Below are 27582 nucleotides of genomic sequence, written 5' to 3' on the forward strand. Positions count from 1 at the left end.
TGCCTTGTGTATAGATGAAAGAATTTATTGCTAGTGTAATCAAAGTATTAGCAATCTAATCAAAGAGTCCACATAGAAGGAAAATAATTCTGAATACTTATAATTCCAAGTTTTCAGATATGGCTATTTTCCCATAATGGTATGGTTAGAATTGATACATATATGCTTCCTATTTACTATGCTGCTCTTTTGTGTTGTGCTTACCCTTCCTGTGACTCTCTGGGTCTTAAAATCAATGGTGCTAATCTTCCTCAAGAAGAAAAGCAAAACAGTGTAGCTTACAGCAAGTGGGCACCACTGAGCAGAGCCCGGCTCCGTCCTCTCTGCACCCTCCCTTCAGGGATTTAAGGACATGGATGAGATTCCTCTGAGACTCCTCCTCTCCAGGATGAGCAGCCCTGCAGAGATGCTCCAGCCCCTTCCTCATCTTGATGGCCCTGCTTTGGACTCTCTCGAGGTCTTCTTTATGCTGAGGGGCCCAGAACTGGACCCAGTACCCCAGATCTGGCCTCACCAGTGCTGAATCTCTGCTGTTCTGCAGGCAACATTTTGCCTAATGCAGCCCGGGATAGTGTTAGCATTCTTTGTGGCAAAGTCATGTTGCTGGCTCATGTTCAACTTGGTATCCACCAGGAAGCCCAGGTCCTTTACTGCAAAGCTGCGTTCCAGCCTTTTAGACGGTCACTTGCTCTTTCACTCTTCAAAAGTAGTGATTCACTAGAACATACATAACTTGAATATAACATGAATAGCTACAGATGGTTTCAGTGCTGCAAGGATTACTTATTATTAATATCTATTAGCTATGGCAGTATCTCTGGTATGTTGTAAAAAATGCTTTACAGCATACGTGGGTGGCAATTGAGCATACACTTGAAGGTTTTCTAAACACCAGCTGGACTCAACATTTCTCTTTGAAATACGAGTTCAGCAGCTATTTTGGTGTTCAGGCCACTCTTTGCTCCATTCTGCATAGAAGTTTAGATGCAGCCTAGATCTCTTAACTTGGAAACCCGAAGGCATAAGATGAAAGTCTGTTTTCAAAATCTGGCCTGTAGCGACTCTATGAGTCATCAGAAGTTTTGGAGTAGATCCCAGAGGATGAGATTGTTACCCCTTCTCTACCTATCTGATAATATTCCTTCCACATTAAAGATACAATATATTTTATACTAGGGCCCTTAAATATTCACATTTTCCATAACTTCATCCAAACACATTTTTAGGTGGACCTACAGTACTTATGCATCACTATCAAAGCCCTGTTAATTCTCAAGTCAGCAGTGCTAAACCCATCACTTCTTGAATGGCCTGCCAAATAGGTGGGAAGGGCAGCATGGTGCTGGAGAACAGGTGGGTGGTACTCTATCCTCAGAGCCTGTGCTGAGCAATACTCATGGGTGCTGTCAGAAGGCAGGAAAAGGAATATAAATCCTATTGAAGAGGGGGGAGGATGTGACAGGAACCAAGCTCTTAATCACTTCTGGCCATTTGCAACACCGGAGTATTTTTCCTAAGACGAAAGGGAGGAGAGAGCCTGGTGTCCTTGTCAGCTTCTAGAATATATATATATATATGTATATACACATATATATATAATTTGAATTTTATCTAGCTCATAAATCCTGCTAGTAGTTTCAGCTGGATAAAGAATTCTTTTTGTTTCTTGTCATAAACTGCTGCAGCACTCTTTTACGCAGCTGCCACATTTCATCCTAATGCAGCTGCATTTCACCCACGGATGTAGTGATCCCTATATATAACTTTCACATCAGTTTTTATAACCATTTAAAATGCCTCAAGATGAGATGTGGGATGCAAGCTATTGTTTTATTAGTGTCATCACAAATTGCTGCATTGTACAAATCAATTGTAAGCTGTGAAGAAAAGCAATTTCAAAGTGATATTTGAAGATAAGGAGAGATTTGGGGGGTTAGGAGGGATTTATAATCCTGATTTAGGAAATTTGAAAGGAATACGGCAAAAAAAAAAAGGAAACACTAGCATGGAGTAAGGTTGCATTAAGTGGATGGATATGTGGAACAATGGGTAGCAAAAATGTCAGAGTAATGGATGACAGAAAGTTAGTTTTAAAGGAGTTTGGAGTAGAAGATACAGAAAAAATGAGGAGAAAGAGAAATCAACAGTAAATAGAAGTGATCACGATGATAAACAGCAGAGATCTGGAGAGGATACTCAAGGAAAAGCTGGATCTCTTGGTTTGATCATATAGCTGAACCACATAACATAGACATGACTTTTCAGCATCCTTTGGCTTGGTTAAACATTGTTGCTGTGTTTTTAATGTTACGTCTGAGACTTTAAAATATTAAGACAAGTTGGTGTCCATACCTCACTTCATTCTCATGTGCAGGTGCCTTGCTGTGCCCAACATGTCATCCCCTGTACCTCTAGAGTTCCTTAGAAATCTACGTAAGGGAAAAATTCCCTGGGGAGCTGGTTTGAGGCTAAGGACTCTTAGGGACACTGATGTCTGCCTGGAAGGAAGGCTAATGACTCTGAACCAGGAGTCCCTCAGGTTACTTCTTGCTCCTGAGGTCTTTATGTGTCCCTATGCCTCTGCTGGCTTGTCTTGCTTGCTGCTTTAACAGCCCTTGCAACTCACCTCTTCACTTACACTTGTGGAGTGGGGTACATTGTGCAAAGGTGTCCCTGCAAACCATTTTCCCTGTTTTCATGTTGCCATTGCATAGCTTCCTTCACATTGTTAGCAGTGAGGGAAAGTGGTGCGCTATATGCCTAGCTCTGATGAGATCAAGATGTCAGAAATATTAATATAGACACAATCTTTCCAGACCTGTGACTTTTCATGCCTGGTGAATGCGCTGTAAATTTCAGGCCTACCAGTTTTAACCAGTATCATGTTAATTCAGGAATGGAGATGAGCATAGTCTTTTTCACCCGAAGAGTAGCTAAGTTCCTAATTCCTGGCCAGAATGACACACCTTTCCTCTTGGGAAATGTAGTCTTGACAAAGATGAAAGGCCGATGAGGTGTCCCATCCCAGTGGCACTGTGCAGCATTTGGTCATAGTAGGTAACAACAGAATAGTCACAGTTGATCAAAGAAATAGTTTATATAGTCCCAGACTATGTCTGAGCACAGTGGCTCAGAAGGAAAAGCTATACAAGGGGTCATCTAACCAGGAAAAACTAGTCTTATAATGCTGTCTTTACTTTGGTTTCATTTATTCTATTCTGGAGAATCCTTTTCCAAATCTGAGGTGGTAGCAATGGGTACTCGGATAAGACTCAGTTCAGTTTTGAGCCCACACATCTCCTGATCCCAGCGTCCTTTGGCAATGAATTTCATAGATTACCTTTAAAAAAAAATACTGTATCAGTTCAGATTGCCTTTTTTCTTTTTCATTCCTCCCTTTTCATTAATCTCCCTGTCCTTGTGCTACAAGGCAAAGTGAATAGAAGCTCCCAATTTCCTATTTTTGTATTACCCATGATTTTTTACCCTTTTATCATAACCCTTCCTTATTCATCTGCTCTCCAAGGTAAACAGTCCCAATCTTTTCATCTCTCAGCATATGAGATTTTTTTTTCATGTCCATAAATAATCATGCTTCTCACTTTCAACCTTTCTAAGAAGTCAAAGCGTGAATGGACATCATCTGACTATTATTCACCAAGTGTAAAGAATTACAGAGAAAGAAACAACTTGTGAGCTTGAAAGGATCTTTTTTTCTATTGACATTTGAATTATTTTCAGCCATAGTAGTTTAAAAGGTCCATATTTTATTGTATTATTACTGGTACCACAATACTCTGCAAAAGCTTAATGTCTATTAAAATAATGCTTTGACAGCTTTATTTGTTCCTTGCTTGCAAAACATAACCTTGCCTCTAATAGTAATTATACAGCATGATATAAAATAATTCCAATGAAATTCCACTTTTGAAAACCTTATTACCAGGATTTATTGAAGACTACACACCATAGTGTAGGAAAATAATACAAATTCATTGTATGCTTATGTTTTATTTTATTTTTGATAGATTTGTGCTATAAATGGTAATTTTACGGGTGCATGGTACAATTGCCTTTGCATTATCATTTGAATTCTTCTGGAAAAGTCTTGCAGAGTGGAAGGAAACAGGGCAAACCAGAAAAGCTCTACCTGAAAGTCTTCCCTCAAATGGAGTTCTTGGGAAATTATGCTAAAAGCCTAAATAATTTCAGAGACACCAGTATACTTTGCACAAAAATTTATACCATCCTATAAATAAAACTTAAGAATTTCTTCTTTTAAAGAGCTCTGGTGCATGAAAATGTTACAGAAAATGTTGTATGTCTTTTGTAAATTGCATGGGGCTTTTTCTTTAGGGAACATGAGAAGCTTTATATTTTTTCATGATCTACACCAATCTGCCTGCTGTAGATGTGACCCTCTGTGTTGCTGTGAATTTTCTGTGTGACCTTGGAAAGTCATCTGTTCTCATATTTGTAAATATTTTCCTGTTTTTTACAATTCAGCACCTAAACCCTACTGTGAGGCTGATTTCTTAGCTCCAGAGTGGCTTTGAAAATGCCACCCAGTGGAAGCCTGTCAGCCTTTAGTGTTAAGTAGTAGCTGGGTGACTATGGAGTGATGCATTCAGGTATCAAAACTTCATAAATCTGGCAATCTCCAGACCAAATTTCTAAGGGTATTAGTACTTGAGGAGTAACATAGCCACCATATTTGTATGGGTAGTTAAGGGAGTCATGCACCTAATTCCCACCAACCTTATCTGTAACTTGCTCATGCACTTTTGAAGTGCTTCAGATCTCCATCTGAAAAATGAGAATAATAGGAGCATGGATCAGTGTCTTAAAGACAGGGGGGCCATTAAAGTATCTTGACCTGGGCAGCAAAAAGCTGAAACATGCTGGGCCTGTTCTCATACGGCTTCAGCGTGAACTGAGCTGTCCTTCAGAAAAGAAGCACTCTGCCCTCGTGAGTGCTCTTCTGGGAATATGTCAGGTTGGTGGCATGGCTTATTTGTGACATGGTCGGTGTAAGGGGCATCAAGGCCAGCTAGGCAAGGCTGAAGCTCCCCCTGCACAGTGTGTACAGCTGTCCCCAGTGTGCCTCAGGTGTAAGGGATGGTCAAAGTCTCGTGCCCAGTAGTAGTCTCTGGCTCACCTTTCACACAGGTCCACTGGGACTCTGAGAGTAAAGGGTGTTGCTGTCTGGCCTCAAACAACAGTTGCAAAAGAGAGCTCTCAAAAAGAGACCTGAGACCTTTTTCTACCTCACAGACCAAGCTTTTGGCTTCCAGTGAAGCTCACTGATGTGGCTGCACCATAAAGCAGACTCCTTTCCAATGACTTGATCAATGGTTTTCACTAGCACTCCCAGATATTTTATCTTTAACCCAGTAAATTAGATTTAAGTGGTGAGCAATATAGGGGAAATAAAAAAGAGGGCATAAATAGTGATTTGTTACAGGCAGATGAAAAATAAAGGTTATCACACATAAAGTTGACATAAACACAATAGATGAGGTAATTATGTACCTTATTTATTCTTGTTGCTATTTCTTTTGCTACATCATGCAAAGGGATATCTGAATCTTAAATTAAAATTATGGGGGTATGGGGGGGAAGGAGAAACACTGAAAGAGAATACAGAGGAGACAGAGGGATAATAGCAGAAAGGCAGAAATAAGATGACAGCTGATGCCTGGATGAGAAAAGTTAAATGACTGTAATAACTGATGTTTATGGACAGTGATAAGGTCCCAAGCTGTAAAATGAATTTACTTACATGATTTTTTCTTGACCGAGCGATTTTAACCAAAGGGATTTTTAGACAGTTCTGCTTTTCTTCATGTGAGGAAGGACTGTCCCCATGGTTTGGTTTTCTTCATCTAGTTAAAATACAGCTAATATGGACTAAATTAGACCCTTGGAGGTTACTTTTCTGCCAGCTTAGAGGGTTGAGCTACGTCTCCAGAGGGTTGGCCAAGCGCTGATCTGTCACGAAAGGAAGCAGGAGTCAGTGGAGTGAGGGCAGGCAGGGTAGGATGTCCCTGTCAGGGACAGCTAACTCTTGGAGTTTCCTTCTGCTGTTGGGCACCATTCAAGTGGTTTGTGTGGGATTGAAAGTACTGGGAGAGAGAAAGACTGCAAGCAACCATCCCCGTTTCAGCCCCAGAATAGCCAGAGCATTCACAGGGTGTGTGGGACATGAGCACAAACCTGCTTGACACCAAGCATGGGCTTGAAGCCACATCCCAGCGGTGCTCTCACCATCTGATAAGTTTCCTAAGTGAACCTCTCGGTCCCTATTTCACTCTACTTATGTCTTAAATAAATCCAGAAAATGGATAAAAGATTTGCGCTTTAATCCCTATTGTGTGATATCACTGTTTCTGATAAGCGTGTAATTTAATATGCGGTGGGACGACTCTAGGAAGAAAGATTGAGAAACAATCCCAAAGGAACAAAAAAGCAACACCCAATGGCTTGGCTGATCAAAGAGGAGTGTGACAAAACACTCCTGATGATTTCATAATCATCACACAAAGCTGATGATTTCATATGTGAACAGATAGGTTTTGGTGAAGCAGGGGGCAACTTCTGGGAGGCCTCTGGGGTGAGACATGAGGAAGCTGAGCAGTGACATTTGTGCACAAGGGACTCTGCACACACCTCCAGACAAAAGCTGGTAAATGGAGGCCACGAGGAGGTCATCAAGGTCATCGTTGTGGACACAGCACTTAGGGACATAGTTTAGTTTTGGACTTGGCAGTGTTAGGTTGATGGTTGGACTTGATGATCTGAAGGGTCTTTTCCAATCTAAATGATTCTGTGATTCTATCTCCTCACAAGTGGGGCTGGAGGACTTTTGAAGGTGTGAACATCAGTTATAACTTGTTACCAGTAAAAAAAGGGTAATGGAAAGAGAAACCTGTTCTTGTCAAGATTTAACCAAATGCTGAAAAAAAACTGAGAACTCCAGATCTGTGAGACATACTGATGCATGTCAGCATTTGTGACTGAGTTATCACCTAGTCTTACAAATCAACTATTGCTATTAGCTGCTGACCAAGCAAGTGGAAAGCAGTAGGAAAACTATCCATGACTTTTTTTTTTTCCTGTCAGCAGAGCAGAATGGAAGTGCATAAGCAGAAATTCACCATCGTGTGCACTGTGGGCCATGCCACCCACAATTTCACTTTCCCTAATTCCCTAAGCAGCATCCTGGAGATGCTGTCCCTGGGGCAGATGCTGGGCTGGTGGGGGCTCACATGATTCTGGGAGAAGCTGTGGCTCCTGGTGAGCATTAAGCACAAATCTAGGATTTCTTCTCAGTGTGACAGCCCTTCTCTGTGCTGCTGACAACCTGCAAACATGTGGCTTTCCAGGTGCTGACAGGGTTGCACCACGAGAGCACAGCTACTGCAGGTTGCCTTTGACACCTGCATTAGCCTGGACATGGGAGCAGAGCTGGACAAATGCTTTCAAAAGTTAATTCTGCAACCCTTCATTGACATCTTTAATAAGGTCTTTTTGGTGCCGTACTCATCTCTTCCCAAGTAAGTCTTCTCTGATGTTTAACTAGCAAGTAGCAAAAAGCAAATATTAGAGCATATGCACAGAAAAACAATGTTAAATTGAGCATCTCAAATTGTATTTTGTGCATTGCAATAGCCAGTAATGAAAAAAATCTGTATTGCATACTGAGCTAAAACTTGGGTTACATGCCCAGAGTGAGATAATAGAAATCACTTCTTGTCTCTGCTAAGGAGCAAATACTTCTTCGTGCCTTTTCACTCAACATTACCAGCCAAGAGGGGAATGGCTGGAACAGGTGCCTTTAACCAGAAGAAATTCACTGTGCACAGAGTCATCCTTTTGGCTGGGCCAAGAGCACATTGCACTGCTGTCCTCTGAATAAGACAATCATGTAATCATCTAGGTTAAAAAAGAGAGAAGGGATGTAACTGGGCGTTACCCATATGGGTGTCTGAGACTCGGTGTGCTGGAAGCTGATTTAGCAAATCTTGTTCAAGGCTGAATCTATTTTTTTGAGGTGATCATTCAGAAAATTAGAATACTCCCAAGAGATGCCTTCATGGAGGAGATGGAGTCAAAGATTTGAAGGCAGAAGTTAATCCATCAATCATTTTGAGTTTGAGTGGGCTGCAGGGTGTTACAAACAGCCTCTAAAAACAATAGCCTCAAACAATAATAGCAACAAAAACTGAAGGGGTGAAGTTTGCTTCCTTGCTTATTCCCTACAATTATTCACCCACTGCAACCTGAGATTTTTTAGACCTCACTTGGTCTGCAGGAAGATTCCTCAGCAAGATCTTCTGAGCAGCCAACTGCAAAAAGCACTGAAATACGATAAGCATGTAAGTGCATTAAATGGTAGCATTCTCCATCACCCACAGCCTCTGTTAGTTGTGCTTCCAGGCCAGATGAAGCTAGAATGTACGTACAGCTGTTATGCGTTGTAAAATACATTTTGAAATGGGATTGATTCATCTGTGTTTCATGAGATTGAATTAAGCAAAAGAAAAAGTATAAAGGCTTGTCTTTTTTCCAAGCATTTAATAAAAATATTCAGCCTCACTGGAACATAATAGAGATGTACTTTCGGCACACAGATGTGCAGTAGTGAGAGCCACGTTTTATGTAAGCTGCTCATTCTTTTGTGCAGTGTTAAGAACTGAATGTACTTTCATACTCCATTTTTTGGCCTTAACATGAGCTAATGTCAAAGCAAATGAAGACCTGGTGGTAAATCCTTTTCAGCACTGCTAATGATTGTTGCCATTGCAGAGCTGTTCCTGGCTGTCTCATCATCTTTGGGAAATTGGGCTTTTGATAAGTAGGCCTACACTCTGAATTTTCATTTCTACAACAAAATTTGCTGGTGTGGTTCAGTGTTTAGAGGATCAGAAAAAGGTGTGTGGGTCACATACTGCAGAGTGTATTCAAAGCAGGTTTTATGGTGAGCTTCAGTGGGTAAAGTCATTAGGGGTATAACAAATGGTTTGAATGGGGTTGCACAGGGAAAAATTAATGCCAGCACCCCCTATCTATAAAAATGCATTTTTTAGTGCAAAACAGATTTATGACTGGCATTTGCTTGCATGCAAGGCAAAAGATGCAGAAGAGAAACGAAGCCTGATTTTATTCTTCCAGTTCCGTTGCTTATTTTATATTTAGGTTTTCATATTATGGCTGCCTAGATTTTATAACTGCAAATGTGCCCAAACCCTTGATTGATCCATTCAGGTCGAATAATAAGCAACATAAATGTCTCCTTTCTTCAACACCTGCACACTCCATTCCTTAGCTGACACACATCTAAATTTTGCAAGTATAAGAGATGCAGGCACGTGTTTTGACTTTGATTTTGTAAACCAGAACCAGCCAGGTGAGAGATCCTGGTCTAGATCTGAGCAGAAAGGAAATGTTTCCCAGGTTTTGCTGACAATCCACGTGTATCTGGGTGTTCCTCTATTTTCTGTTGCTCTTCCCGTGGCTGTGGGAGCAGCCGCGCATGCAGGCAGCGTGGGTGCCCACGTGGCAGGGCAGAGATGGGCCTGCCACAGTACTTTCAGGTCTCACTAAAATGATCTCATGGAGCTTGGCAAAAATCAAGTGAACCTAATAACAACATGCACAGGTCACCGCAGAGGTCGGGGAATGCAGTCACTGTCTAGAATATGGTTTTCTTTCATTCCCTCATCCTCCCCTATCCCTGCTGTCACCCCAGCTAAGGAGATGCTGTTCTCTGGTCATCCCAGCACCTCCTCCAAGAGGGCAGGATAGATCATACACAGTGAGTGCTGCTTCAAAGTGGAAACCTAGTCCAGCAAAAGCCGTGTCTATTCTTCTAAATAGTGGAGAACCAGGGAGAAGATGAGACAAATTGATTCATCTCCATACTGCTTAGTACTTGCCTTCTCAAGAAAAGATTTGTCTTGAAGAAAGATAACTGAAACAGTCCCATACAGGCTTGAAAGTGGATTAAAATGAAAGAAGAGCGAGTGGTCTGGGGTGCAGTGCTGGAAGCTACTGCCAGTCACTGTCTCTGTTTCCATCTAGATGCATAGACATACCTGCAGCGGTTTATCCTTCCTCTGTTAACAGCCACAAGAGAAAGGCCTTGTCAGTAAGTGATTTATCCCGCCTATTTTAGACACTACTTTAAGGTGAAATGAATCACCCTTTGCAAGTAACTGTCTCTCTAATGACTGTGGAGGGACTCTACATAACTGAGTTCAGATGCCTAAAGGTAGGAAGGTGCATGCTACCTGGGCAATTTCCCTTCAGTAACACTAGCCCTGTCCAGACCATTCAGTGCCTTTCACGTGTGATTTTTTTCTGCAAGAAGTGTCGGAGCAGGAGAAAACCTAGTGCAGGTTCTCTGTCTTCGCATTTCCACCCTTCTTCATCTTCCCCTCTCCCCAACATCTTGCGCCTGGGGAAGGGTAGGACACAGGACGACAAACCTGGCTGAGCAGCTCTCCGTCCTCGTGGAGGTGATTAAAACTTTGGTGTCTTCATCACAAGCGCCAAACAGCTATGTAAACCCCAGAGCCCTATGGAGTCAGGTGGATTTCTTTGATGGGCTCTATTTTATTTTCTGATGCCATGAAAAAATACTTCTGAGCGATAACAATGCTCTTAAGCAGGGAGCAGCTATTACCAAGTCTCTTTGCTATTTTCTTGTAATCAAAGAGCTTCTAATGCAAAATAACAACGTGTGAATTTTCTCTTTTTCTCCTCAGAAATTGAAGCAAAGGAAGCGTGTGACTGGTTACGTGCAGCTGGATTTCCCCAGTATGCTCAGTTCTACGAGGGTAAGTAGGTTTTTCTGCTCTTTGTGCAGTACTGAAAGTGCACTGGGTCCTTGCCAGGAGACCTTGCAGTCGGCCAGCTCTGCATTTGAGTGAGTTATCGCCGTGTCTGGCTGCTTCACAAAGCCTCAGCTGCTGGAGTCCTATGAATGCCTAAAGAAAAGTGAGATTCTTGCCTTCACGGCTGTGGAAGAAAAGAGGGGGACACAATTTTTGTAAACCTCAGAGGTTAACAAAAGAAGTAAAAAAAAAAAAAAAAAAAAAAAAAGGTCTTTAAAAAATATTAAGAAAAAAACCTCCTGAACTGTCAAAAAGAAGATTGAAAATATCAAAAGCTCCCAAAAAATTCAATCTTACTGAAAATGAAATTGAAAACTCTGCAAAGTTACCAAAAGCGAATCATTTGAGCTGTTTTACATTTGTCCTCCTCTCCCTGCAAAGCAAAAAAAAGCAAATATTGCAGTGCTAACTCAAAGCAAATGGTCATGTCCCCATCCTAGCTGCTTCTGGAGTGGGTGGGTGATAGACAGTCATCCTCAGGGAAGTGGCTTCCTGGAGGACAGGGCGAGTGTATACACTGCTGCTGCATGCAGGAGCAATTTGGGGACTGGGAGTCATTTTTTTCCTGCTCTCTGTAGCTCAGTGCTGAGAGGGAAACTGCAGCTGATCCTCATTTTTTCCAAACTGCCTATTCCCCCTGCCAGAGACACAGAGCCAGCTCAGGACTGCTCGGGCTTATTAGCCAAAGCACAGCTCTGCCAAGCCCCGCTGGACACCATCCAGGGTCAGCTTGGGTCTGGAGGCAGCACAGCTCCACGCATGGAGCCAAGAAACCTCGTGGGTCAGAGCCAGCTCCACGGAGCTGGGAGCGGTGGGAAGCATGGTGCCGAGGACACCTCCTGAGGGCCAACTGAGGTCCTGCACGGCTCCAGTGCTGGGTCCCATTGGGGCAGGGTGCCGAGGACCGGGAGCGCTGGGGAGACCCATGCACAGATGCTCAGGTGGCTCCACAAGAGCCTGGCAGGCTCTGCTAAAAGCAGCAAGGAACTGACATTAATAAACTTGGGCTGACCAAAGCTGACATAGATGTCACTATCACAGTCCCTGGGTACCCAGCAGTACCTTTAGTGTCTGCATTATAATCAGGGTATCTCATGTAAAGAAAGAAGAGTTCACTGCCTGCCGATCTCAAAGGGATGTTCCCTCCAAAATGCAACCCGTGCTGGGCTCCCACAGTTCCCATATAGCCATTGCACGCTCTAGACCGCCAGCGTCTGTGAAAACAAGGTCATTTTTACAGGCATCTATTATGTAAATGTTAAGCACTAGTGTCTGAAAATGCTGGCTGCAGGTCCCGCATCCCAGCTTCCCACTGCGGTACCTAAACATGGCAGGGCAGCCTGGAGCGCAGCCACCGCGCTGGAGCCCGTCCCGCTGCTGCGGAGCCCACTAATGTGTTGCAGCCATGTCACTTTTCATTACAAATGTCAACTTCCAGCACACTAGTTTGGCTTTTTAGCAAGTTCTGGGGATTATAATTCAGTTCGTTTTTTGCTTGTTACTTGAGTAACCCTTTGTCTGAAAACGTTGTTGGGAGTTGTATTAAAAGCAAAAAGCTCAAAATGTTTCTAAAGTCTGTCTAGCAATTCATTAAACTCACTCTGATGGGAATGGGAGTGGGAACCTTATTGCTTATGTGGATAATGCGTGTGTTGGTAATTCTCTGATCTCATTCGTTTGTGTTAGGCACTAGAAAGAGCAGCAAACAATTGAATATCTTATTAAAGCCGAAGTGAAATAATGTCGCTGTCTCTTTGGTGCTCAGGATGCTCAAGTAGACATGTAAGAGAAAAGAAATAATAAGGTGACTGAAAGGGTCACCAGTACAGCTGGAAGAGAACCAGAGCTGGCTGAAATCAGTAATGCTAGATTCAAGTAAGCAAGTACATGCAAAGCATTTTTGATGTATTTTCATTTGAATAGCAAGCAGTCATCTTAATATTGTGTCTCCTTTTATAGACTCCCAATTCCCCATTGACATTGCTGCAGTAAAGAGAGATCATGATTTTCTTGACAAGGACCTTGTAGAACCTCTTTGCAGGTAAATGACACCTCAAGTTTCTTTCCTGATAATGTAAAAACGTGAGCTGGTTTGTTATTGCTAGCATAGCAGCCCAGCAGAAAAGATGTTTGCTCATCCATGTGAATTAAGCAATGCTATCTAAAATGATACTATTCTGAATTTATTTCTCTTATTGAAAAAAAATGGAATTTTTCCACTACACTCACAGAAAACATCACAAGATTAAGCATCCAAAACCAGTGGGTTTGAAACACCTTCATTTTAACAAAGAACCAGCAGCAATACAAGGAAATCCTGAACAAATGAAAGAGTCGTATTTGAGTTGCACATGAACAGCTCTGTGTCCAAGCACAGCAAAAAAGATAAAACTTCACTGGAGAGGACTCAGCAAGTACTTTCTCTGGCAGCAAGCATGACTCTCATGCTGCTTAATTCCCTTGGTACTCTCCTTTTGGCATCACCAGCAGCACTGAGACCAGAACCCCACAGTGCTACAGCTACTACAACTAGTCATTGGTCTACCCCTCCCAGAAGGCTTGTGTTTGCTGTTTATCTAGCTTTTTATACTCTGTCTGTGATGAATGTATTGCATTGCATTGCTCCAGTACTGTCCCCCAGGACTTAAGAAGCTACAATTCTGCGGTAGTTCTGCAAAACCACATTGCAGAGGCATTGTTCCCCTTATTTCTCCTGCGCTCAGCTCAAGCTGGGTTCTGCTCCTCACCACTTCAGTAAGGACAAAGGAGCATCTGGCCCCTAACCAAACATGCCTTATTACATGTTATGGAAACTTTCACAACACCAGCATCAAAATAACTGGACAAAACTCTATTTCCCCTTCTGCAACTGTGGCTAAAGTCATCAGAGAGTATGTGCTGTTCCATTGCACATCACACTGTGTGTGCAAGGATAATGACCCTGTGATGGAAGACTGCAGAGAGGGTTTCCTAGAGTGATAGTAAGTAGGGCTGAAAGACAGTTAATGTGGTCCCTCTTTTCAGGCCAGGAGCTGCCCTCCTTCCTGGAGGATCCAGAAAATTTCTGGGCATAGCTATCAGAATGCTTTCCCAAAACTTCCTTGCTGCAGGTTACTTCTCCATTTGTTTATTACAGACACGGGGAAAATAAAATCTTTCTGCATATAGTAGCCTTTGTGTTTGAGAAGAAATCTGTAGTAAAAAAAGTGATTGTTCTCAAAGATGCCAGGGAGTGGAATAACTACAAGCTTGACCTACTGACCTGATAGGAGGGATTTCCCATACCTAAGAAACCTTCTTCCCACACATACATACATACCACAGATTTAGTCTGGCACTACCTTGCTATAGCCTAGGAAATTGGAAGTGGTAGAAGGTTGAAATCTCTTCCACCCACCCTTTTCCATAACATTGAAGCACTATACAAAAATACATTTATCCCTGTCTCTGTACCATTCTTGTAAAAGCAAACAGTGAGCGGCAGTCATTGCATAGCTCTAGGACTCACCCCTGCCTTTCTTCTCTGAAATAATTAGCAGTAGGAGTCCTGCAATTACAGTCAAAAGCATCCAACCATCTACTCAGCTAAGCGACAGCACCTCTTGCTCTTCCAGACTTTCTGTAGACTCACAGATATACCTGCAATGGTTACGCCAGGTCTGCATTAATGAGGATTTCTTTGTGAGCTGAACAGCTAGAGGTTCTTCAGTGTTTGTTTTTTTTTCTCTTTTATTGAAATGTGAGGTTTTGGAAAATAAATTAGCAGCTGGAGAAATGTACTGATACAACAATGCTTTATATTAGCCTAAATTAAATGATACTGCTGAGACCTACAGTACATAAGCCTAGACACAGACCTTGCCAAATTATTTTATCCAAGGGTAAAGGTTTTCATGACAGTCTAGTTACTTCTTCTGGAATTGTTTTATTCTGAAGACAACATCCATTTGCTTTAATTTTTGTTGCGTGCTTTTAAACAGCTTAGATCTAAGAAAGAATGACACCTGTTACATGAGTGAGGTAGAAAGAGAAGCATTATATGCAGATTATAGAGATGGAAGAGTCATGTTTTCAGATTGCAGACTTTTAATTTGCTGTAGTTCAGGAGTTCCAAGCTTTTAACTGAGAGCGACCCATAAAAAGCAGTTGTGCCAAATGTCAAGTTTCAGGTTCATCAGAAACAGTAAACAGTGTCCGTCACTCCCCCCAGTACAAACTGTGTTACTGTAACTACAAAAAGAACTTTTTCCAAGTTTTGCAGTATACTGTAAATCCTCACAGCTCGGCCAACCATGGTGGCCAGTCTTCTACCCTTGCTTTGTTCTGTGTTGGCATTACTATAAGGTGCATGCCTGTATGGCATAAACGAGCTGCAGGCTGGGACACGCTTTTCTGAAACAGAAAGCTAAGAAAAGGTTGGTTATTATTTCTGCAAGTACAGATTACCAGGTTGGGTGCCAAACTTCCATTCTTCATACATCCAAAACTCCCACTGCACTCAAAAGCAGTGCATGACCAAGCCTTCACATTGGCTAACAGCGCATTGAGGCCATGGGAGTGAACAAAGTGGGGTTCTCCGTTTTACTGGGAGGATAATTTTATAGTTCAGAGCGGGAATGCTCTGAATTGTAATAGTTCTAGCATAAACACTGAATTTCTCTGCTCTTGTGGATTGAAATCAGACTCTTAACCTCATTTTATAATCAGTTTTCTGTGACATTGCAATATACAAGAAAATATGAGCCACAAATGCAGAGGAACCTTTTCTTTTTTAAGGCAGCTGGTAGTACTTTAGTCAGAAAGCCTAAGACTCCCAGTTGTAAAAGATTTCTGTGACCTTTTTGAGATATTCTACCACTCCTGCTGTTGACAATATCATTTGAAAATTTGGCAGTGTAAAGACCAAATTGGAGGCCTTTGGGTTAGAGGCGTATCTTTTTTCCTATCAAGAGATTCCATTCAGATTTTATTGAGTAACGAACAATAGAAAATTGCCATGCAATCTGCAGGCAAGCGTTGTCAGCCTGCCAAAATAATAATTGGGCATGAAAATTTTATAGCTGGATCTCTGTGTCATTTCCAAAATAGCAGCAACAGACTCTGCTCTGGGAACTCTTGTGGCCGCTGTGATAAGAGGGTGAGGAGGAAAAGCCAAGCCATGTTGTACTTTTTGTATTCATGTAAATAAACTGACAATATATAAAGAATAAGTATGTAATATTAGTGTGATACTAGGGCCCTAAACCAGGCTCTTAAAATTTCAACTGTGCCAAACAGCCAGCAGCCTCTTTTTCCATAATCCATGTCTATTAGATAGTTTGTTAGTAATCCAAAAGACACTGTATATGAGATACTGTACTATTAGAGTTTGAAATGGTGATCGTATAGTCAGCACAATCTGCTGAGCTATATTGCTGTGGATGCTGTTAGGAAACAAGCCCAGCTCTCCACGTACAGCATGAAAAGCCCTTCTTTAAAGCCAGAGGAATGGCTCCCATTGATCTCAAGGAGAGCTGGTTCACCTTGTGTGAGTGAGTAGCCTCACTCAGTTATAGCAATGATAAAAAGTGGTAGGACTGGAAAACAGTGTATCTTCTTCATGCACCAAACTAGCAGAGCAGGGATGTGCCAGTATGAGCTTTGCATACCAGGCCTGCCAGTGCCAGGAAGACCCTTATTCAGCGTTCAGTCTTCAGCACAGCTCCACATGAGGAGCTGCACGGCTTCTTTCCAAATTCCATCACACCAGAAGAAGCCAGTGTATGGAGCACCTAAACTTGGCTAGGAATAATGATAAAACAAAGAAATAATGTAGGATTTCCCTCAGAGAGGAGCTTACAGAACCATAAAATGTGTTTGCTTGGTCCATGCCAGTCCATGCCACCCACTGGACATGGTGCTTTATCCTGCAAGACCAGACAGCACCCCCTGCTACATTCCCCACCAGATGCTGGAAGCAGCTGCTGAATATGTCACAGGGAATTCATGGAGCTTCATGTTGCTTTAAAGTTGTCTTTCCGTTATCTGGATGGCTTTTCAGGCAGGACAACTGGTAACCCATGAGGTTTTGCAGATAATCAGATTGTTCTTTGCTGCAAGATTGTATTTATTTTTATGTGCTGCTTGCTGGTGTACAGGATGCAAAATTCAGAGATTTCCTCCTTCTGATGAACTTCCACTAGAAGGGTAAATAAGCAGAGCACTGCAGATGGGATTCAGAGCCCTAAATACCTGGATCTAATGCCACTTCAGATGTCTTCAGATAGCTCAGACTTCTCTATGGCATGGCTGGACCAAGAGGACCTGCAGCAGCTGAAGACCAGACTTGATATTCTTGGGGATCTAAAATAACTCCAGACTCCTGTGTTTGGGCACCTGAATTAATCCTTTTATGTTTAAGCATTGTCTCAAGGGACGCTTTTTAACATAGAGATGATGTTTCACCATAGAGATAGTGTTTACCTGTGATGACCTAGAGAAAAAAATACAATTAACAGGGAAGTTCTTACTATGGTGAATATTTTCCAGGCTTCTCCTGAACACTGCATAGGTCTCCAGAAAAGCATTCAAATGCATCCTAGATTATTTGTTTTCTATGTAGCCATCTCTCTTGTGTTAATGTGTTTTTTTTTCTACCTTTTCTCAAGTCCAGATTCTGTGTTTGCTAACATTAGAAACTGCCAGCCTTTTCCCATGTGTAGTGCTTCTCACACTTTGACTGAGAAATTAGTAACAGCCTTTTGTAGTCAGAGACTTTTATTTTTGGGTCGGTTTTTTTGAAAGATTTGTTGAGGACTTGGCTGTCAGTCATCTAATGACTTTAAGCAGATGAGAAAAGCTTTCTGCCATCGCTGGCACATCAACAGGGCATAAGAAGTCGAAACAGACTGGCTTTGATTGGAGTTGTTAGTACCAGGCAAGCTAACAAATCTGATCATTAGATCTCTAATTTCGCTGGCAAATCTTTCCACAGCATTGGAAGAGCCCCAAACAGCATGCCGTTGTTTGGTAGATGGGTAAATTTAAAACCTGAGGTTGAGCCCCTGGCTCCCATTAAGAAGTAGTTTTGTTTTTGATGGAGTGAGTTCCTCACAGAAAAGCCAGATAGAAAGCAGCCAGCACAATGGTGAGGCTTTCTAAGCCTCCAGTTTAAGCAATGACATTCGCTTGGATAGAGCTGACCTGTCAGTTCTCTGCTGAGACTAATGCAGTTAGCAGGAAAGCAATTGCTTTGGATGGTTTTGTTTGTTCGACCGTGAGCTTTCTGCACCTTTCCATGCTGAAGAAGAAACTCTCTTTTATAGAAATACCATGACACTTTCTTCAAAGTGTTAAGTCACTGGCTGTCACTTTCCTCTCATTCTGCTCCTAAAGTGCATCGTGTGCTCCTGTGGTTTTAGGTGGCAAGTGGCATCACACTGAGTGAAAGGAGCAGTGACTCCTGCATGTAAAATGTTTCCTTCTACATCTTCTTTACCTTAACAAGTGCAAATAGGCAGTAAGTGTAAGGCTATTTTCTAAGCTCTTGAGGAAACAGTTGCAGAAATCACCTGACAGGGGCTGTTGCGGAGACCAGAGGCCTGGTCAGGAGAGTTTCTCCAGCCTGCTCTCATGGAGATGAGGGAGATGGAGGCTGAGGACTCAGATGTGACTAGCAGCTTCAAAGGAGGTAGTGGTTTCTCAGCATTTCTGAGCCTTCGGACATCAATTTATCTCACTTCTTGCTCCCATTCAGCCTTGTGGGATTTGTAGCTCAAGGGAGCAGGGAGGATTTCCGAGTCCGTGGTCTGGCTGCACCCCAGTTGGTGCTGTGGTCAGATGGGGTCTAGCACACTGTCCTTTACCCCCAGTCTGTCAGAGAGGGGAAAGAAACCCAGGGAAAAGACCGAGGAGAAAGATTCAGATGGGATGTCAGGACAATGCCAGGTCTCACTCACACTAACAGGGAACACAAACTGAGGGCACTCCGCAGCATTCAGGTGAATCAAAGTGCCACTGTAAAGACCTCCAGATATGCCAGTTGTTGCTCATTGTGCTGACTAGAATGGCGTGTATAAAGCCACTGCAGCAGTGTCTTGACTCAGCTGTGCAGCATTCAGGTTTGGTGGGAGGCAGCCCAGCAGTGTGCTGCACACAACAGCATATTAGTGTGGAAATGCAGCTACAAGTTTGTCCCTCCAGCACAGGGCAGCTAACGCAGACGTGCAGGGATTCATATCTGAGCTGCTTTCACCCCTCGGAGGAAGCTGTCTCCGCAAATACAAAGTTGGGTCAGAGTCCTTTGAACATGTGTCTGTGCCTGTACATATTTGGAATCTATATCAATATGCAAATTTAAACATTTTGTACTCAAAAGAAGAGCAGATCATTACTCAGCTGGAGCCCCAAGAAAATGCAACTTTGCATTGCAAAATTCCATGTTTGGGCAAAAGATGAGTTTTGCAATGATAGATGTAATCCCTGAGGAGGAGGATCTGTGGGCAGAAGGCTGCAGATATCGTTACAGAGCCACAAAGCCTGCAATTTATTACAAGGACATTGCTAACACACATGTAGGCTGTGCTTGTGCATGCATTATACTCACATAAATATGATGAGCGTAGGGCTTTTCTGATATGGCATAAGGGTTTTATTGGCTTGAGTTAAGGAGAAGTATTTTATCTACAAATGAGCAGGTGGTACTTTGCGAAGGAAATTTTTTAAGGAATATCCACATTTGGTGAGCCTGTTCTTTATAAGTAGTGAAAATTTGAAATGGTTTCTAATATTAGAATTCACAGGGAAGAGTATGCTAATGCTGTAATGCTCTTGTGCCATATGAGAGATTATATCGTAGATGAGATACTTTTCTCACATGTCCTTGTAACTTCTCACACATATTTCAAACTTTATCAGTTCTGGAGATTTGCAGCCTCTTTCTGGGATGCAGAAACAACAGGGGCAGCTCTTGCTGCAAAGACATCGTAGATAATAGGCAACCCACAAAAGAGTGTTGTGGGCACTTACCTCTCTCAATCTGCCTTTCTGTATTTTTGAAGTTCAGCCCAAAATCAGAAAGATGTTTACAGCTGAGCATATTTAACTCTGAGCCTCTGCTTTTAGAAGATGGATAGTTCAATGAATCAGGATTTGTAAGTATAAATAAAAACTTAGCATTTATACCTAACGTAGTAGGTCCACTACTGAAAGAGAATGTTTTCTTGTGTTCTCTCTCTGCACATGGACACACGCATTTTCACTTTCCATCTTTATCAGATTGTCATTTCAATCTATTATCTTCATGGAATAGCCTTGGATTTAAAGAGCAGAAGTCTTGCAGAGTTCCTGGTATCATCATTACAAACAATTCATGGTCAAAAATAATGACAAATAGTCGTATAAAGAAAATGTTAAGTCTGTTACATTTTGGGTGTGTTAACCTGTCTCTAAGACCCAAAAGTGTAGGAAAGGAACTATCGGCTGTAAAAAAATGTTTAATTGCTAGAAGTTCTTATGTTAGCTTTTTAAAGGATGTATTAACTGCCTAAAGTGAGATACTGAATCAAAAACTGACTTTTTCTTTTGTCTTTCACAAGTGCTTTGAAATCCCCTAACATTTGCATTTAATCTTTTTAGACCAACTATGCTACGTTCCTGCAAAGACAACCTATGTCCTTATTCTCTTGTAATTTCCCTATATATCACAGGTGTTTTGTTTATACCAGTTTCCTTTGCTAAGTGTTTAAGTGTCTGTGAATTAAAAAAGCAGTATAAAAAAACTAGCTATCAAGGAATGGGAGGCTAAGATGCCCTTTTAACACAGTAATTTCATAGCCTGGAATAATATGAGCAGTATCGTTTTCTGAAGCCTGTTGTATGCAGTTAGCACCCTACAGGCAGATAAGAGAAAAGCTTTTGAACTTATGAAAAGTCATGCCCTTTAATCAGAGGCAGCTAATCTTTTGAATTTGCTTTACCCTGTAGACGACTGAACACACTGAACAAGTGCGCCTCAATGAAACTCGATGTGAACTTCCAAAGAAAAAAGGTAAGGAAACTTCATGAAATGTACGGTCTTTGCCTAGGATTTTGTGATAAGAGCTCCCCAGTTTAGTTTTTAAGTCAGTAATGCTCTTAAAAATAATTTAAGTGTATTTGACTCTGAACGTGTGTCAGCATTATGTGGAAGGACAGCAGTTTGCTGAATATAAGGAAAAAAGGAAAAATGGTGACAAATACAGCAGGAACCATGCTACCTGTGTTAAAAGGGCACATGCAGTACTTAAAGCTTTATGTATCTGCGATTCAAATTAGTGGCAAAAAGACAGTGCATTTTCATTAGGCGGGCTTGTTTGCCAATGCCATGTGAGTACACAATGGAAAATCCGGCCAGGGAAAAATGGAAGCTCCTCAAACGGAAACAATAGCTTTTCTTTATTTCTTGTTCCGACTTATTCCCACTTAAGAATATGAAAATAAATCCCGTCATCCTTATAGCTCCTGTGTAACATGGGAATTATTTGAGCTTAAAGGGTTTTGGTGAGGAATGCAGAAGCTGCCTATTGATTTTGAGAGTTTTGTAACATGCCCAGCGTTAACTGCTGAACGTTTGGTTTTCTAGTCACAAATTCCCCCAGGCGCATCAGTAATGTACAACGGGGTAGTGGCTGATGCTGAGAAATCTTGGTGTATATTTGTCTTTCTTAGACTGTTTGTCTACTGCTTTTTAGAACTTCCTCCAAGAAAAATGCCATTTTTTGTGTTTTTGTAGAATCAGTCTATTTATACTCCATACATTGAGAGAATGTAGACAAGAAATGGGTTTAATGTCCAGATATTCTGCCTTCTGCCCATGCCCATTTGTTTTCCTGTGTACGTAGCCTACTTAGCATGCATTTCGTCCATTAACTGAAGCCAGGGGGATCCCATCCCTTCACTTCCTCGGTCCTGATGGATTTTTCTTGTCTTTGCTAAGTGGCAACACTTTCCACATCGAATACCCACCTCACACCTGACAGAAGGAACAGTAAAATCCCCTGACTACAGGACCCTTTATGATTTGGGCAGGTAGGCACTACAGCAAGAGGCTGAGGTCGCTCAGCAAAAGCCAACTCAATCGATGGTGTCGTTGACCTGCTTGGAGAGGTTTCTGGGTTGTGTATATGCACACATGTACTTGTGTTCAAGCAGAGGTATTTGAGCTGTACAAGGGACGGAATTGCAAAAAGCAATACTTAGGTGAACACTAATTATCATTTGGAACCTCTGTTCAGATGCTAGTTCCTCTCCTGCTGTTTGACATGTTTTGGGTTTGCTATGAGGTTTGTATGCTTGCTTGCTTTGCTAGGTGTCTGATGGTGTTGGTTAAAAAATGAGTATTTTCTTGTTATCATATTTTTTATTAAATTTTGCTGCCACTCCTCCCTCTTCTGAATGGGTTGAAGCCCTCAGCTGCTCTCCTTGTGGATCCTTTTTTTTTTTTTGGCCATGGGAGTGCAGCTGTTTGGTACCTGTTCAGGGGGCAGGAGCTAGTTGGGTCCGTAAGTGCATGAGGCGAGGGAGAAGCAGAGCACAGATGAACATGGAGAAAGGGGACAGAAGAGATTTGTGATGGCAGATACAGAACAAGAGAAAATAGTTGAGAACGTGGGGGAGAGAAGATGAGAGGAGAGGGGCTGCTGACAAAAGAAAATGTAAATGCAAGTACAAAGCCTTGAAATTAGGTCTGGAATTGAACACTGATTCAAGTAGTTTTTTTGTTTGTTTTTTAATGGTAGATACTGCCTTTCCTAATAGTCTCTATGGTGATCTGAACAATGAAATGCAAAATCAGCTTGCTTTGGAGGTTCAGCATAACAGGTTTGCACAGGACAAGCACAGCTGCTTGAGCAATTCATCCAAACACGGCCAAGTGAGCTGCCAGAGAAGGTTCCTGTGAAAGCCAACGAGGGGTGAGCATTCCCCACCACCCACCCGCCTCGTGCTAGGAGGTGCATTCACACTGTGGGCTGCTCTCTTCCCGTTGGCTTCATCGAGACGCACACAGAAATCCTTGTGTATGTGTTGCAAATATGTCCGTAAGCGATTTGGACAGACAGAGATTAGCTTTTGGATTAACTGCCTTCTGCAGCTGTCGATTTATGAGAATTCCTGCACCCAGCTGGAGAAATGTGGCAAAATTCCACCGCAAATAAACCTACTTTTTGCCTTTTGTTAGCATCCCTCTGTATCTGAGGAAAGTATACCCTCACTCAAAAAGCTGTCCTATTTTAAATCAGCTGTGACAAATCCGCGAGTCAAAACCTCTTTCTCTTTGGCAAATGTTATCAGTCACTTCTCAAGAAACTTGCCCCTTCTCATCTTCCCAAGAATACTGGTATTAAATGGGCTTTTGAACGTGCTCCAAAGCTGTGCACTTGATTTCAACCTCGGTCAGTTGAAGTACACACTCGCTGTTCCATGTCTGCTCCCTCTGTGTGAAATGAATTGTGGCTTTGAGACCTACTCTCAGTCCTCTGTCCCCATAGCTGGTGACGCGTCGGTTGGTAAAGTGTTCTCTGCATTTCTGGGGGACTATCTCATTTTTCAGGGCACTCTGATATCTAACAAGAACAGTGGGTCATTCAGGATGTTTGTGGCTTCCAGAATTTCTACCGATTCCATCAAAAGAATAGCACATTATGTCACAGGACACACAGCGTAGCTGAGTTTAGAGTGAGTCACCATAGCAGCATTTCAGTATCCAGATAATTTGTCTGATTTTTCTTCTGATGAAACACAAGCATGTTTCATTACCAATTAAAAAACTAAACTAAACCTTTTTTTTTTTTTTTTTTTTTTTTTTTTCAATAGCAAAAGCCCTCTGCATTTTCTGACTGCTTCTCGGGCAGAGCATAATCCTCTCTTTGCTGTGGTTAGTTGCAAAACTTGTTTACTACCAATTGCAATTTCTGTTCAATTATACCTTCTTAAAAAAAAAAAAAAAGAAAAAAGAAAATTTACTTTTCTCTAAAAATTAGTTATAGTATATTCACCACTGAATTTATGTTTATTTCTGTCTACTCTTACTCTGTGCTCTCCTCTTGTTGTTTTTCACAATGTCTCTGTCACTTGGGTTAGTTTAATCTATTCTAGCCTGTAGAAAATGCAGGCTGAATCCTGACAGTTCATATGGTAATGTTAGTGCAGCAACGGGGATTTGTATTAGCAAGGAATGTTCTTTAAGGTCCCCTTTGTTTATTGGGATGTACAATAAATAAAAATATATTTTTTTATCCTATTTATTGGTTGGTGCCATGAACACTTCAGCAGTGATATGCTTTGTAGATATAATTACCACTACTAAATATTTTAAAGTACATTCCTTGCAGCTTTTAAAATATCTACTTTATGGCACTACAAAGACCACAATATGGATTTTGAAGAGCCTGAATCTCTTCAGTGCAGTCAACCACTCCTTATACACATACAGCAAACTGACAAGCTGAAATGAAGGTAGAGCTGGCTGATACCCCATTTCTTCCCTGCAGACAAAATGGTCAAAGTAGTGTTAGCCTTCTCTAGCCCCTTTCCTAATGCTTCACCAGCTGCTTAATTTTTCTCTCCAGCTAGCAGCAGAACTAAGATATCCATTCATTCCCATGAACTAACACCAGCTGCAGGAGCACTGCACACCTCGACACTAACAGATAAAACAGGAATGACTAACCCCGAAATTTCATAGCTGTATTTTATTTTATAGCTTGGACATGATCTAAAACATCTGGCTGACTTGAAGTGATAAACTGGGAAAAGCTTATGGCAAGAGGGAGGCCTGGCACACTGCTGATCCCCATCTCTGTCTCCCGAGGTTTCACATTATTTAAGGTTTAGGGGTTCTGGTAAAATTTGTTTTACATTTTTCAATTAGACAGGCCAGTAGAGATCTAGTCAGAGATGGGAGATAACTTTACCATCAAAACTTCATAGAAAAATACTTCTAATAATAGACCTTTAAAATGAGAATTTTTCCAGTCCCAAAATAGTCTTTCTGGTTTAGCACCTCATTTTAGTCTGACAGCCTGTCATATTTTACTGCCTTCATACTGCTTCCAAGAATGTGAAGAGCTGTTTGGATGTCATGTAGGTGAAGTTAGTTTGTTCTGCTCTAAAACAAATGTACAAAAATAATGCAGTAAAAACCCAGCTGAAAGTCAAGGAAAGGATACTCATTAGCAGCTGTGGGCTTCACATCCTCAGAGAACAGCGAGTTTGACACTGCGTGCTTCATGCTGAAGATATCTCTTTTTTGTATGGGCAAACAGACGAGAAGAATGTCATGGGGAGAGCTTTTTTATCCAATTTTTTTTCAAAGTACATGTTGTCTGCATTGAAGATTAGCTTCTAGAGCTGCCAAAGCATAAGCACAATTCTGCATGCCCAAGGCTGAGGGCTGGGGTCTAGATGAGACCAGGGAGAGCTGTGGGGCTGCTGCTGCCTTGGGAAAGGTGGGGGGAAAACAAAAAGCATGGGGTGGGGAGCATCATGCTTGGGATGCCTCTGGTGGCAAAGGTTGGCACTCTCAGAAGACTCACCTCAGTGGTGGGCACTGCCCCATCCAGGACTGAACATTGGTGCTCCGCAACCCCACACCTGCCCTCAGACTCACCCTGAGGAATAATACCTCCAAGTATTATTTGTTACTCTTATTTTATTTTTAAGTGGATATTTATCTGACGTTACATTTTTGAAACGCACATCTTGTTGGATTCACCTGTGAAGATTATTGCTGCTATTGCAAATGTTTACTTAGTTCTCGTTGCAAAACTAAGTTCAGTGTTGGATATTTGGGTTCTTGAATGGCTCCTTTGCTGTAGTACCCAGCTACTGCCCAGTCTGTACTGTGTGTATCTTAATACCATCCCTGCAAGTCAGTTTTTTTCTATACTTGGACCTTTCAAAACCTGTTTGTTTTTTTTTTTCTTTGCAGTCACTATGAACATCAGTCCTGTGCAGTTTAGGGCAAAGACAAACCACCCCACAGAAGCCAAGAGGCAGTGGTAGGACTCATGACCTCCCTAACAATGAGCAGGCTTTTATTCCATACTTGTTAAGATGCTCACTGTAGTCTTTACAATTAAATAAAAGAGGCTGTTATGAAAGGACTGATAGCTGATCTTTCATAACGACTAAGTTCACGGAGACTTTGCTATTTCTTGCTCACATGGAGCAGCAGTCGCATTAATTCAAATAACAAGTAAAGGCACCTGCTTTTAATGTATGCTACTTGCTATTTTCCAGAGTGAAGATTCAGATGAAGAAGACCTCTGTGCTATCAGTAATAAATGGACTTTCCAAAGAACTAGCAGAAGATGGTCTCGAGTGGACGACATTGATGTTTTGCTTCACCGATCAGACAGACATGGATCTTCTGGGGACATTAAAATGAAAAACACAACAAGCAGTGAGAGTGTCCTTACAGATCTGAGTGAACCTGAGGTCTCGTCTATTCACAGTGAGAGCAGTGGTGGAAGTGACAACAGGAGTCAGTCCGGCATCAGCAGTGCTGCCAGGGAGACCTGCGACTGCTCTGGCCAGCATGATGTAGAAAGCACACAGCTGTTGGACTCCACAGTGGTAAGCACTGTCCTGTTCCCCAAGGACAACCTGAAGAATGAGAAACCGACACGAACCAAAGCAAAAACCTTTCTAAAACGCATGGAGACACTAAAAGCAAAAGGTGTGCATGGAAAACTAAAAGGCTCTGGAAGAACGGGTCCTTTAGAAATAAGTGGACCAATTCTTCAGCATGAGCCAAAATCCTTGAAAGACATGCACTGTGTACAGATTGTCAATGGTGATCTCCAAAACTTAGGACAAGATTCAGGCAAAAGAGGACTTTCGTTTTCTGCCAAATCCAGCAGTGAAAGCAGTCAGTCCGAAAACAGCAGCAGTGGGGTGAGCACACCATGTTTGAAGGAACGTAAATGTCATGAAGCAAACAAGAGAGGTGGGATGTACCTGGAGGACATAGATGTTCTGTCAGGAGCAGCCTTACGGCAAGTGGTGGACCAAAACCGCAAAAATGAATTTCATTCCCAAGAGAACTTGGTTGTGCATATTCCCAAGGACCACAAACCAGGGACCTTCCCAAAGGCACTTTCCATTGAAAGCCTCTCACCTACAGACAACAGTAATGGTGTAAATTGGAGGACGGGCAGCATCTCTTTGGGAAAACAGAACTGCTCTACTCCAAAAGAATCCGGATTGATGGCCTGCTGTCCTAAAGAGAGCAGAATTAGTATTTATGACAATGTGCCAGGTTCCCACTTGTATGCTAGTACTGGGGACCTTCTGGACTTAGAGAAAGATGTCCTTTTTCCTCATTTAGATGACATTTTGCAACATGTCAATGGACTCCAGGAGGTAGTAGATGGTTGGTCAAAGAATGTGTTGCCAGGTCTGCCGGTTGATGATGATCGGGTCAGGGAATCTCCATCGTTGCCTTTCCAGTCACCCACACAGATCACACTTGATTTCGAAGGAAATTCTGTCTCTGATGGCCGGACCACACCAAGTGACATGGACAGAGATGGAACATCCCTGAACGAATCAGAAGCCACTGGTGTTAGGGACAGGAGAGACTCTGGGGTGGGAGCATCTCTTACAAGGCCAAGCAGGTAGGTAGCAAGATGTGTATGCAAATCCATCTTTCCTCTTCCATTAA

General features: G+C 42.1%; 1 protein-coding gene across 8 annotated transcripts in view; it reads left to right on the forward strand.

Annotated features, from left to right (window-relative positions):
• The window catches only part of STARD13 (StAR related lipid transfer domain containing 13), a 295349-nt gene that overhangs the window by 242905 nt on the left and 24862 nt on the right, over window positions 1–27582 (forward strand). For all 8 annotated transcript variants that reach the window (XM_035324523.1, XM_035324532.1, XM_035324539.1 and 5 more), the window contains 4 exons: window positions 10770–10841; window positions 12858–12939; window positions 20862–20925; window positions 26157–27535. In XM_035324523.1, coding sequence (XP_035180414.1) covers window positions 10770–10841; window positions 12858–12939; window positions 20862–20925; window positions 26157–27535 — 1597 coding nt within the window. The remainder of the gene's footprint in view (window positions 1–10769; window positions 10842–12857; window positions 12940–20861; window positions 20926–26156; window positions 27536–27582) is intronic.

Source organism: Oxyura jamaicensis, chromosome 1, assembly GCF_011077185.1.
Source record: "Oxyura jamaicensis isolate SHBP4307 breed ruddy duck chromosome 1, BPBGC_Ojam_1.0, whole genome shotgun sequence".
In the NCBI taxonomy this organism is placed as follows: domain Eukaryota; kingdom Metazoa; phylum Chordata; class Aves; order Anseriformes; family Anatidae; genus Oxyura; species Oxyura jamaicensis.